This window comes from Erinaceus europaeus, chromosome 3, assembly GCF_950295315.1.
Source record: "Erinaceus europaeus chromosome 3, mEriEur2.1, whole genome shotgun sequence".
In the NCBI taxonomy this organism is placed as follows: domain Eukaryota; kingdom Metazoa; phylum Chordata; class Mammalia; order Eulipotyphla; family Erinaceidae; genus Erinaceus; species Erinaceus europaeus.
Window position 1 is genome coordinate 151732540 of NC_080164.1, and position 14001 is coordinate 151746540.

Below are 14001 nucleotides of genomic sequence, written 5' to 3' on the forward strand. Positions count from 1 at the left end.
AGTTTCTACTTAGACCTAGATACCCTCCTTGTCTACTTCCTTTTTCACTTTCCTCAATCACTCTAAGGCTAAACTAGTCAAAGTATGGACTACAAAAGCTGGATAAAGGGAAGAGACTGACATACTTTAATGATGGTTCTTTTCACTACTACCAGGCCACCCCATAATCCAGGGCCTTCGTCAGAGAATCCTGGGATCCCCACATAGACATGATGGGCCTAGACCTCTAACAGATCCCTCTCTCCGCCATAGCTGGTCATCTGCATCAGAAACAATATAAACCCTCTTGTGGGCCTCTGCAGGACCTTGCCCTCAATGTGGGTCAACAATGGTAGGGACTGCTCCACTCTCTTAAGGGAGACTGTGTCAATATACTCTACCACTCAAGAAAGACAGGTCCTGAAATGAGTGCAGCCTAGAATGTTCCTAGCTATGGCTGCAGAATATGATCTTAGACCCACAGGGATGCAGAGGTTACACAGACTCCTGCAACATATATGGACCCCAGATCAAATCGATGGGGTTAACAGTTAACAATAGTTATATACTTTTCCCATATTTGGGAGCTACTCTCTTCCCTGATCTAGCTTTCAAGTCCTATTTCCAAGTCTGATATCATCTCCCCAGAGAATACCTTTAACCCGCCTGCATGTTAGCTGTCAGGCTTAGGCAAAAATCAGTAAACTCATAGGCCCCTTGGAATATACCTAAAATTAGACTTACTAGTTTTTTTCCAAAATGGAGACCCCTGAATCTCATCTGCTCTTTCTTCCCTTTAGGTTCCTGATTATTAAACAATTTGTTCTGCTTTATATCTTAATGCTTGTTAGCCACCAAGCTGCAGATGCTACCATGACACCAGCCTGACTCCCCTGGACAGATGACCTCACCAGTGTACCCTGGAATCCCACCTTTCCAGAGCCCTGCCTCTCTAAGGAAAGAGAAATAGGCTGGGAGTATGGATAAACTGGCCAATGCTCAGGTCCAGAAGGGAAGCAATACAGAAGCCAGACTTTCCACCTTCTGTACCCCATAATGATCCATTATACATTATAGTCCATACTCCCAGAGGGATAAAGAATAGGAAAGCTTCCAGTGGAAGAGATCGGATATGGAACTCTGGCAGTGAGAATTATATGGAATTGTACCCCTCTTATTCTATGGTCTTGTAGATCATTACCAAATCAATAATAAAAAAGGAAAATTTTAAAGTATACTTTCAAAGTGGATCAAAACTATTTAACTTCAGAAGAATCTTTTCTAGGTTAAGATCAAATGTTCAACATGATACATTTTAAAATCTAATGAAGGGCCAAGTGGTGGTGCACCTGTTGAGCACAAGTTACAATATGCAAGAACCCAGGTTGGAGCCCCCAGTCCCCACCTACAGGGGGAAAGCTTTGTGAGAAGTTAAGCAGTTTTGCAGGTGTCTCTCTTTCTCTCAACCTCTCTATCTTCCCTACCCTGTTGATTTCTGTCTGTCTCTATCCAGTAAATAAAGGTAATAATTTTTTTAAAAGGTTAAAAAAATCTAACAAAATACTGACATTTCAAAATACTAGAGTACATCATAGTATGACATATTTACATCTTATAAATTTCTGCATTTATCATAACATTTCAAAAGGAAAAGTGGTAATTTTTAAATATGGTATTATGCTTTGTAAAACTAACAAAGTTAAAATAATTAAAGTTATAATTTTTGAATTACAAGTTTTGTGCTAAACAGTTGATTTCTCTGACACTCAGTTATCTAAAATTAGGCATCATCAAATTGATGTACTGTTTATTTCTCAACCACCTATGCAAGTAAGTAAAAGTAAAAAGTACATATATACCTTTCACACAGCGTAAATTGTTTTGCAGATGCATCATTATCATTTCACTTCATTTTCACTTGAAATTTTAAAATGCTTACAATACAAGCACACTAACCAGACTATTCATGTACATATATAGATTGAGGGTATGTGTTTAATCTGAGTTACTACAAAGAAACATGGTACATTTTTATAAGACAGTAATGCTCCATTTTTAGCAATAGAATTAAAATCACAGACATTACAGTAGAAGGTTCTAACAGAATAAAATTTGAGTGTCAGGTCAAGAAAAGATTTCTGTTTGAAAATTAATACCATAAGGGTAAATTTTTAAAAATTAATGGCCAACCTTAATTATCTGCATCATTGCTTTACCCTAAAAGACTTTGAAATATATTGCTGATAAGCTCAGGGTTTAGCCTAAATCCAGTCATGCAAACTAGATGATGAGAGCTACCATTTTTCAATATGTCTTGCTTGAAGTAACAGTGACTAATTTTTAAGATTTAATAAAAGATACTTTTTAATTTTCCATGAACTACGAACTAAAGTAATTTAAATAGACAGAAATGTCATTACAACAGACTATCTTTAAAAGAATTAAAATAGAACACCCATATTAGATTGTGCTAGTTGTTTCAGAATCTTTTCCCATATTAATTAACTGATAACTTAGAATACCAATGGGAAACATGTCAATCAAGATATCTTTATTGATCTTTGGCTCAGAAAACACTCTCCTGGTAAATTAAAAGTGATAGGACAAAAATGAATCATAGATCAATACACATGTTCTTCATTTTCCTTATGAATTATTATAGAAATCAACAACACTGATGAATATCTTATTAACTCGTTATCTTTCCCAGTAAGAAAGTTCATCCTGGATAAACTTTGCTTTTACAATCTATGTCACTGATCCTCAAACTTTAGTATATGTTCAGATATACAAAACAGCTTCAAACAAATGTGTTTTTTTTCAGACTCTAGATTCTAGAGTTTCAGATTTCCAAACTTGTCTTCCTTGAGATATATATTTATGCCATCTCTAGGAAATATGGAAAAGTCAAGCACCTGGATGTGAAGAACTATTCTTGAGCCATCAAGGAGTTCCCTGGATAATACCAAAATGAACTAATAAACTTCTCTCTATAATGCAGACCTGATTTGTGACTTTTTTTTTCATCACTGAGGCTTCACCACTCAGTTACAGCTTCTATTTAATAGAAGGAAAGAGAGAGAAAGAGAGGCAGAGGGAGAGAGAGAGAGAGAGAGAGAGAGAGAGGAGATAGAAAATGAAAAGAAAGGAGGAGAGAGAGAAGTGAGTAGAGAAAATAAATAAATCACAGCACCAAAGCTTTGCCCAGTGCAGTAGAGGCCAGGCTCCAACTAGATGAGTCACTGCTGGTCCTCCAGGGAGTGTATCTTTGTATACTGGTCCATCTCAGCCATTAACAATCTGGATTAATATGGGGCACCTTCAATGGCTCATAATTCTGATGGTAACTTAACTGAAAAATTATATCGGAATTTGTTCTAACATCCCTTTCATAGACAACTTTCTAAGTAAATTCACTAAGAGTAGAATACTTTAAGCACATAAATCCAAAAACTTCTCTATAGAGCTAAACATTTTGCAAGGAATGTGTCAATGTTTTATGAGACAGCAATAACAAGACTGGAAATTTTAAAAGGGGAGCAAAGTGATTTACAGGATCTTTTTTCTAAAATATTGTTTTAATCTTGATTTATTTGCTGGATAGAGAGAGCCAGAAATTGGGAAGAAGGGGGAGACAGAGAGGGAAAGAGACATTTGTAGCACTGCTTCATCATTTGTGAAGCTTTCCTCCTGCAGGTGGGAACCAGGAGCTTAAACCCAGGTCCTGGTGCATTGTAACATGTGCTCTCAGCCAGGTGTGTCAGAACCCACCCCCAGATTTACAGGATCTTTGAAATATTTATATTTAGGGCTTCTACATAAATCTCAAGTTGAATGGTGTAAGATTTTGTAACTTAAGACAGCTGATGATTTCTAAAATCAGACTTCCTTGTTTCAATCAGGTTGGTTGTGCATTTGAACCTTAATCAAATTTATAGATATAACTTCTCATGTTTCTTCCCTGAGAAACATAGCTTTCAATATTGTGAAGCTTTCTCCCTGCAAGTGGGGACCAGGGGCTCAAACCTGGGTACTTGCGCATTGTATCTTATGCGCTCAACCAGGTGTGCCACCACCTGGCCCCATGAATAGAAATTTCTATTTTTGGTCTCTGGGGCTTCCCTAGTACTGCATTATGGGATGTCTGTGGGCACCTGTTCAGTCACCCTAAGATATATGCCAAAGGCATTTGTCACTCTATAGCATACACATCGCTTAGCAAGCAACAAACATCAAAACTGGGTCTCTGCAAAATTCACTGTAAGTTCTATTATACAATTCCATAGGACATGACAACACATGTACAATGATATGAATGGAATCCCCTGAATGATGCAGCTGTGAATTCTGATCAAAGCTTGATGCTACTTTAACTTGTATTTTTATATTAGAAAGATCAGAGAACATTTTTGAGATGATAATGAAACTAATGATAATGATCAATATTTGCAATTGTAATATACTGATCTTTATCCATATTATAAAAGATCAACAAGAAAAAGTACTGATTGATTACCAAATTTTATTTAAGATATTTTATATAGTAACCACCCTCAAATCACAAAGTAAATGAAATGAGATTAAATTGCTAGAAAGTGACAGATTAATTATTAGATTTTTTCCTCAAAAAATATAATTATGCATAGAAAATATACCAATAAACATTTTAACTTAATCTAGTACTAAAATATTGCCTTTGGAATTTTCTATTTCCTATTTGAATATTTATAACACTAACATATAAAACAATAGAGAAGGAAAGCTAATAAAAAATATTGTTTGCACATTTGAACAGTGTGCTGCATTGCTGTGTATGAGGTCAAAGTTTAAGCCCCACCCAAAACTCATTGAAAGACATTTCAATACTGTCTCACTCTCTCTTTGCATCACTCCTATCTCTATCTCAATAAAATTTTAAAAATCTATGGGGAAGGAAAGCTTTTCTCTTGTAGTATTTAAAGATACAAGTATTTACTCATAAGAAGAAGGAGAAGGGGCCGGGTGGTGGCGCACCTGGTTAAGCACATGTTACAGTGCACAAGGACCCAAGTTCGAGCCCCCAGTCCCCACCTGCAGGGGAATGCTTTGCAAGAGGTGAAGCAGTGTTGTAGGTATCTCTCTGTCTCTCTCCTCTATCACCCCCTTCCCTCTCGATTTCTGGCTGTCTCCAGTAAATAAAAAATAAAGATAATAAAAAAAACTTAAAGAATTTTTTAAAAGGAGGAAAGAGATGTGGATAAGCAAATTCAGACTTAAAAATGTATTAATATTGGTACAAAATTTTTCTTACCATCACTCCAAATCATAAAACAATTAACATAATGGTAAATTAAGTTAGTCATAATGAAAATAATGTTTTTCTCAGCTTAGTTTTTACAAAAAAACTCTTGGTCTACATCTTAGCATAATAGTTTGATAAAACACAGTGGCCATGAAGATGGCCTCAAGCTAATTGTCATGTTTCTAAAAAATCCAGACAAGATTGTTTCCAATCTGGTAAAGCATAGTCAAAACTTCCTGCTGTTTATTCCCATCCCTCCCCCACACACACACACCTCATCTATAAAAACTTTATAGGTAAGACCCGTATATGAAAGGAATCTTTGCTTTTAACTGTTTTTGCCTTTTACCTTACACTTCATTTAAAAAAAATCTTAATGACGTGATCTCTTCAAATACTTCCCTTAAAGTGAAAAATAATCAAATTAGAATCCTTTCTCCTCACCACACAATGCCAGGCACTGAAAATTTATCAGAAGAAGTTCTTTTATTTAAATATTGAAAGCAAAATTTTAAAAAATGAGTTTACAATGAAAAATATTTGTCACCTTAATGATAATAAATTTCATTTTGCAAATGATGTCTGATCTCAACAACAAAATCCTATTACCAATTCCTCCAGGCAATTTCAACTATTTGTCTAAATATTAGATTGAATACAAAGGCCTCAAGACTTGAATAATATATACTTATGCAAAATCTATGATTTTTTTTTCAAGGTCAGTTGTTTGATTTAAAGTCTGAATCTCATCTGTACATTTATAAAGGAGCAGCTCTTCCTAGAGCTACTCTAGAGTTCCTAAGGGGAAATAATGCATCTCAGACAAAACTCAGAATCTCCTCAGAAATAAGACAAAGTCACAGTTAGTCATTATGTCATCTTTATAAGCTCCCAGTTTAATGTACCTCAACTAAATACAACACTCAGTCATTTCCAGTATAAATATCTACACAAGCATGACAACTGCGATACAAGAACTCAGCTTATAAGTTTTGCTCAAGTACCTCTTGTAAACCACTAGTAACTGAAAATAAAATGAACCTCTTGGAAAAAAAATAAAATAAGGTATAAGTTTTGAAAAGAATATAAATTTTATTATTGGTTTGGAAATAGATGTGTTGTTACACTGGAATTAAAGATACCTTGTATGTTAAAAATCGAACTGTAGAGAAGTTGATCTAGTTTTCTAAGTGTTGCAAATTATTTTTTTAAGTGAAAGCTATTGAGACATTCTCTTAGATTAAGGGAGTGAGTGACGCATGAAGTCTGAAAGGGTCATAAATGAGAAAGGCTTACAATGCTGGGGAACAGGGAGAGAGACTGAGGTGTTTAGAACCAAAGCTCAGAAAGACCAAATGGCAGTGACTTACCTGCAACACTTTGGGCAAATTGTTAAACAAAGCTTGGCCAGCACTCACTTTGTACTTGACGCCTCTGACTGTGCCATTTTTACTCAAAATGTTGACTCTCCTAGTACCAAAACCTTTCTCGCTGGCAGTCCTAGCTAACACCAGCAAGTTGTCCTGGTCATTCTCATCCTCATCACCTTCTGACCCTATATGGCCATTTTGCTGTCCATCAGACTCACTGAGTCCATCTATACCACAGACACTGGCACATTCTGAATCCAGAGAGCCTGCTGATAGTCCATCTTCATATACCTCCTTCAGAACTCGCCCGCTGTGTGATGACGCGATCCGAAAGCGGACTTTCCGTGGCCTGTCACTTTCTGGCTTCATCTCTCTTTTCAGCATGGTCACAGCCATTCACATAAACAGCTCACATTATTCTGGATCCCAAGTTACTGCATCAGCCCACTTGCTGCATTGCAATATCAGAGCTTAATTGTAGTGACAGCAGCATTCATATGAAACTAACATCAAAAGGAAAGAAGATTCCCAAGGACTTACAGTGCATCTCTGCTATTAATAATGAATGTCCGTGTGTGCTATGGTTACCTTTAAACTAAAACCTGCAAAATGATCCCAAGCTTTAAATATTAAATAGCCATTGCAGGCTCTTTAACAAGAGAAGTGCAAGAAAGCAGCATGCACTGAAATAGAAAATAATTATGAGGTGAGAAAATGAAAGCCTGACTTTAAACCAGTAGTGAGCATTAGACAGGATCTTTGTATCAGAAATGTCTACAGAGTTGATTGTCCAGAGTGGAAGTCAGAGATAAAATGTGAAATCAAATGCTGATGACAGGAACTGCCAAAATCTTCTCTCAGTGTTCTCTTCTCTCTTTCACTTCCATGATTAGAAAAGAAAGAAAAAAAAACATCAGAGAGCATGGTATATAACTACATATAGTTGTCAATACAAGCTTTATTAAATAACCAATTAGAATTCACCCTCCAATGTATAAGACGAATTTTCACCTACATCTTCATTCATAAGTATCCTTGTTAAAGATTGTTTAGTAAACTGTGAAAAGAAAGAATTTTGCCTTCCTGGTTTCCCACTTTCACTAATAGCAGACAGACGGAGAGGGAAAGAGGTTTTCTTTTCCCTTTGGAAAGGAAACACGGAGCTGCGAGGTAAGAATGGAAAATCCTCTAAGCCAGCCAGATCAGTAAAAGCTATCCAAGTCATCTGCACTGATAAATATTATATCCAAGTCACCTGTGCATACAGGAGGGTCCTCCTGACCCTGTGCTTGGTGTGTTTTCTGACACTCTGGCAAGCACCTGAGGAACCTAAGCTACAAGTCTATATTGAAACATACACTATAATGATCATTCCAACCCTGTTGTATCTCCAGGGAGGATGCACAATTGCCCCCCCATTACAAGGTTTTATTCTCTTTATCTAATCATAAACTGAATTTAGAAAACTCAGAAGATGATATAGCACTGAAAATAATCATAAATAAAAGTCATTTATATTATATCTTACTAGAGATATAATTCATATGAATTTTAATCCAGTTGGTAGGAAGATGAAGCACTCTGAACTTCACAAAACAACTTTAACTCCTTACACTTAAAAAGAGAGGGAACAAATACCTAGCTTTTGTCCAAGGAAACTAAGCAAAAGTGATGCATCATTTGTCAATTAAGAAAGTTAGGACATCTCGGTGAAGAAACACCCAAATGTTTTACCTCCTGTCCTAGTCCCAGAGCCTGCAAAGGTGAACCCACTGAGACTGGCTGGAGGTGAAGGGGGGAAGAGGAAATTTGTTCCAGAAGGAACTGTCTGAGGGATTAGCCGGACTCTGCTGACTACATAAAGTAGTGATTCCCATCTAATAAAAACTTCAAGAAAAAAAAAAGTTAGGATAAAAAGTGTCCTGTTCCCTTCCTCCCTTCCTTGCGCACCTACTAGCTGAATGATTCCAGTAATTTGAAGTCATGTACTAAGCTTGTGAGAATCATAGAGAAATTCAAAAGCAATGCCACCCTGCACTGTACTACTTTTAAGCAAAAAAAAAAAAAAAAAGATTTAATTTTGACATTTATATCAGTGCTTTTCAGCCAACAAGTTACAGATCCTACTATGATACCAACCTGATATCCTTGGGCAGACGACCTCACCAATATGTCCTAGAACGCCATCTCCCCAAAGCCCTACCCAACTAGGGAAAGACAGTAACAGACTGTGGGTATGGGTTGACCTGCCAACATCCATGATGAGTGGAGAAGCAATTACAGAAGCCAGACTTTCCACTTTCTGCATGCCATAAAGTTTCTGGGTCCATACCCCCAGAGGGATAAAGAATAAGGAAGTTTCCAATGGATGGAATTCTGGTGGTGGGAATTGTATGGAACTGTACCTCTCTTATCCCACAATATTTTTAATCATTATTAAACCACTGATAAAAATATTTATTTGTTTCAATCAGCTGTCATTATTTAATCTGATATTACTAATGTGAAATCATACTGTATTTATTATCTTGCTGTTTCTAAAAATATTTTTATTTGTTATTGGATAGAAACAGAGAGAAATGAAGAGTGGAGGAAGAGCTAGAAGAGGATAGAGACAGAGATACACTTGCAGCCCTACTTCACCACTTGTGAAGCTTTCCTTCTGCAGGTGGGGGCCAGGGACTTGAACCTGGGCCCTTGCACAGTGTAATGTGAGCGAGCACTTAACTAGGCGCACTACCACCTGGCTCTGCTATTTTTTCATTCAGTGTTACTTAGTGAGTTATTTCCTATATCTTTATTTCTGAAAAATATTAAATCTATTTTCTATGGCAAAATTCATTGTGACAGTGATAGCATATTTTAGTTTCCTCTTTGTGAATTTCTAAATGATTAAGTTATTTAAAACATTTAATAGAGTAATAATACTTGCTAAATATTTCTTGTTCAAAAACTCAGTGCACATATGTTGGAGTATTCATTTAATGTAAATTCTCTTTGGTTAAATAAATGGAGTACAAATAACTTGTTAAATGTAATGAACAGTTTTGATACATCCTACCATAGCTTACAATAAAATTGACATAATTTACAGTTCTATTAGTATATAAGTTCCTATTTTATTGAACACTTGCTAGTGCCAATGTTGAAAAACAGCAATTTTCAGTATTTTTACCTTGCCAGTTTTAAAAGCTGTGTTACACTGATGTTTCCCAACCTTGAACACAATTGCTTTATTTTGTTCTGAATATTTTACTAACACAGAATGCTCACTAAAAGAGACTATGGAGAAAGATGAGAATATATTATGGCTAGTCCCCTTTGAACTAAATTTAGATAATTCTATGCAATCCCAAGAAATGATGATGGAAGAGAAGCAGACAGAACTGACTTTTCGCTTCCTGTTTATTAATCAGTTTGTCCTACTTTATATTTTACTGCATTTCAGCCACCAAGTTGCAGATGCTATTATGATTCCATCCTAACTTCTGGGCAGACAGATTCACATTGTGTCCCAGAACTTCACGTCTCCAGAGCAGCCCTACTCCACTAGGGAAAAATAGAAACAGGCTGGGGGTATGGGTTGACCTGTCAATGCCCATGTTCAGTGGGGAAGCAATTCCAGAAAACAGACCTTCCACCTTCTGTACCCATAATAACCCTGGGTCCATGCTTCCAGAGGGTTAAGGAATAGGAAAGCTATCAGGGGAGGGAATGGGATATGGAGTTCTGGTGGTGGGAATTGTTTGGAATTGTACCCTTCTTATTCTATGGTTTTATCAGTGTTTCCATTTTATAAATAAAAATTAAAAATAAAAATAAAAAAGTAAAACTATAGGTCTCACTGAAAGCAATATCCACAGTATTTTTTTTTCATTGCAAGAGTATAATAGTATGCTCTGTCCATAGTAACCTGAGGAAATAGAAATAGAAGAGTTCAAAATCAAGTGCCCTAATTAGGTGTTGAAAATTTGACTTGACTGCCTTCAATTTACAAAACTCAAGTATCCATTCTACTTAGCACTAATTAAGCATAAGTTATTTCATTCTTGAGCATGCAACAGGATTTTGCTATTTCCCCTTGATTAGGCAGTTTCTTGTATAGTGTGACTAAAGTTCTTCAAAATGGAAGAAAAAGGATATTTTTTATATCTTGAATCAGATTGCCACTATTGACATTTACTTATAAATATAGTTTATGATTAAAAGTGATTTTTTAACCTTTTTTATCCCACTTTATTGGGGGGTAGTGGTTTACAATACAGTGTTGAGTCATAGATAAAACTTAATCTCCCCACAATAGATGTCTACAAGACACTCTCCTTAAGTCCTTTTCTTCCATCATACACCAAGAGCCTGGAGCCTCTCCATCCAATCCCTTTTCTTCCTTCCCTTTGCTTTGATGCAATACATCACATTCTGTCCAAGTTTCACATTATTTTCTCTTAGTATATCTCCTTCTTAAGATCCACCTATGAGTGATAAAAACATTTTTAAACTAACTGCCTAATTACTTGAGAAAATTGATGTGTAAAGTTAACATCTCTTAATTTTAAGAGATAATCACCAAAGTAAAAGACTCTGGGGTGGGTAGGTGGGTGGGGAGAATACAGGTACATGAAAAATGATGAATGAAATACTGGGGGTTGTATTGTTAAATGGGAATCTGGGGAATGTTATGCATGTAAAAAAAAAAAAAAAGAAGTAGAAACGCAAAGCAGAAATTGACTGAGTTTGGAGTATGGCACCAAAGTAAGAAAGCAGAAGTATACTAGAGTTTGCAGTGAGTACCCTCCCTAACACTTCCTCTCCACTATTCCAAGCTTTGGGTCCATGATTGCTCAACAATTTGTTTGGCTTTGTATGTTAACTCTCTTTTCAGTCACCAGGTTCCAGATGCCATCAGGATACTAGCCAGGCTTCCCTGGATTGAAGACCCCACCAATATGTCCTGGAGCTCCGCTTCCCCAGAGACACACCCTACTAGGGAAAGAGAGAGGCAGACTGGGAGTATGGACCGACCAGTCAACGCCCATGTTCAGCGAGGAAGCAATTACAGAATCCAGACCTTCTACCTTCTGCAACCCACAGTGACCCTGGGTCCATGCTCCCAGAGGGATAGAGAATGGGAAAGCTACTGGGGAGGGGGTGGGATATAGAGATTGGGTGGTGGGAATTGTGTGGAATTGTACCCCTCCAACCCTATGGTTTTGTTAATTAATCCTTTCTTAAATTAAAAAAATAATAATAATAATAAAATATATGGCAGCCTTAAAAAAAAAAGAGATAATCAATAAGTGAAACTTTGCATAATTTTAATTTATATATGTAATGCTTACTTTTCAAAAATCTGCTTGACATCATACCAAAACAGACCTCTTTGCTCTAGGATGAAAAAAAAATGTCAGATAGACATTGAAAGACAAAGTACTTAATATCAGAGATTTTATTTAAGCTTTTTAAATAATAATATCAATAAGCAAATCATGAAAAAGAAGAGACTGACTTGAGCCCAGAGATAGTAGGTATCCTACTATATTTTAAGTGAATGTGTGTCCCCAAAATATGTACAGTCTTGTAAACCAACTTTACCTAGGAGACAAAAGAGTTGAAAGGGATAAAGTAAAGACCAAATTTTCTCCTTGGAATTTTTCACAACTCAGAAAAGAAATAAGAGAATCCATCCGGGGAAGCAGAGTCACAGTATCAGAAGCATCTGCCTAGAAACAAGAGTTTTTCCAAATCAGCAGAGGATTTCAACAGAATGGCAGTACCGAATGGGGTAGTTTGGGAGTATATATCCCCAGTGTGTCAACGTATTTTTTCACAGTGCGAATACGACTGTAGAAAGTGTAAAATATCCTTAAGAATTTTCAAAGCTATTGAGATAAAATGCCAATATTCTTGGGAACTACCTCACTCATAAATTTTTCTCAGTTATCACCCTTAACTTGGTAAAAATAGAAGCAGAATTTCAAGCAAATTTCAAGCAGAATTTCATGCAAAACTGATGAAAATTTAAATATATATGTATGAAACTATTATCCTGAGACAGACTTCCTGTCTCATTGTTATGAATAAAATCTTTAAACCATTGAAAGTCTAAAAAGCATTTTTAACCAAGAAGTGTCATATTTTTAAAAGAATGGACACTGCCATTTTAAAGCATCACAAGTTAAATTTCTTAGTTATGTTCCCTTTTTCTTCAAGAGCATGCTGCTAGAACACAGCTCTGGGACATGATAATTCTATTAGCCCATCATCGTTGCCAAGGTAACAAGGGACTGTTGATTCTATTGTCTGGCACAAAGGTTAGCACTAGCAAGGGTAGGGAGAGGGAACAGGGAGCCAGCAAGATAGAAAAAAAAATTCTGTGTTAAGTTAGGAATCTAAATATCTTTTTTTTTTCCTATTGACAGTATGGTTTTGAGTCCACATATAAACTAGGAAATGAATATTCAGACCACATCAGGGATAGCCAACAAACACCAGGAAATTTCCTTGGAAAAAATTTTTGATGAATGATTTATGAATCCTGTGATTGAAAGACTGACTACATCACACCAAAAATGGACTTCAGCCAAGTTCCCCAAGATATCAGTAGCCCATAGAAGACAAGACTTAGCAAGTGCAAATTATTGTCAGATCTTTTGCAAAATAAGTCAAGGTAGCACTCAAAGATTTTGCTTCTATACATTTAGGGTGAAGATAATCTGAATGATTTAGCTTTGATTTACACTGTGTGCAAATACAATCTTTTTCCAGTGTAAATATATCAATAATTTTATAAACTAAATGGAAATCCATCATTTCTTACATTAATTGCTGTATTAGATGATGTTCACAAAGAGTTTTGGATATATCACTTGCTCTCAAAAAGTTTAGCACCTTAAGGAGAAGAAACTACAGTTAAAATGAAATTCATCACAAAGAGGTGTGAGAGAAGGGCCAAGCAGTGACACACCCAGCTGAAGTCACACATTATAATATGAAAAGACCCAGGTTCAAACCCCCAGTCCTCACCTGCAATGGGAAAGTTTTGTGAGCAATGAAAGGATACTACAGGTATCTCTCTCTTTCTCCCTAGTATTCCCTCCCCCTTTTGATTTGTCTCTGTCTCTATCCAATAAGTAAATAAAATGTTAAAAAAAAATAAAGGACAAAAAAATTTAAAAGAAGAGAGAGTTGAGTAAAAAATGATTCCTACTAAGCTAAAACTAGTATGATAGATTATGGGTTATTGTCTCCCCTCTGGCTCTTTACTGTGAACAACTGCTATTCACATTGATCACTCATGATTTGTGACTATGAGAAAGTATTATTTGTGATATATTGTCAGAGTGAAGGAAACCAGAGGGAATGTTGTAGGTG

At 36.1% G+C, this 14001-nt stretch overlaps 1 protein-coding gene and 1 pseudogene across 1 annotated transcript in view; one reads left to right on the plus strand and one right to left on the minus strand.

Moving 5' to 3' along the window:
• Positions 1 to 7014, minus strand: part of GRXCR1 (glutaredoxin and cysteine rich domain containing 1) — a 108539-nt gene extending 101525 nt beyond the window's left edge. Inside the window, exon 1 of the mRNA XM_007534774.3 lies at positions 6631 to 7014. Coding sequence (XP_007534836.2) covers positions 6631 to 7014 — 384 coding nt within the window. The remainder of the gene's footprint in view (positions 1 to 6630) is intronic.
• A 1320-nt stretch (positions 7015 to 8334) lies between these two features.
• On the plus strand, positions 8335 to 8467 carry LOC132537909 (small nucleolar RNA SNORD22; annotated as a pseudogene).
• Positions 8468 to 14001: the final 5534 nt, after the last annotated feature.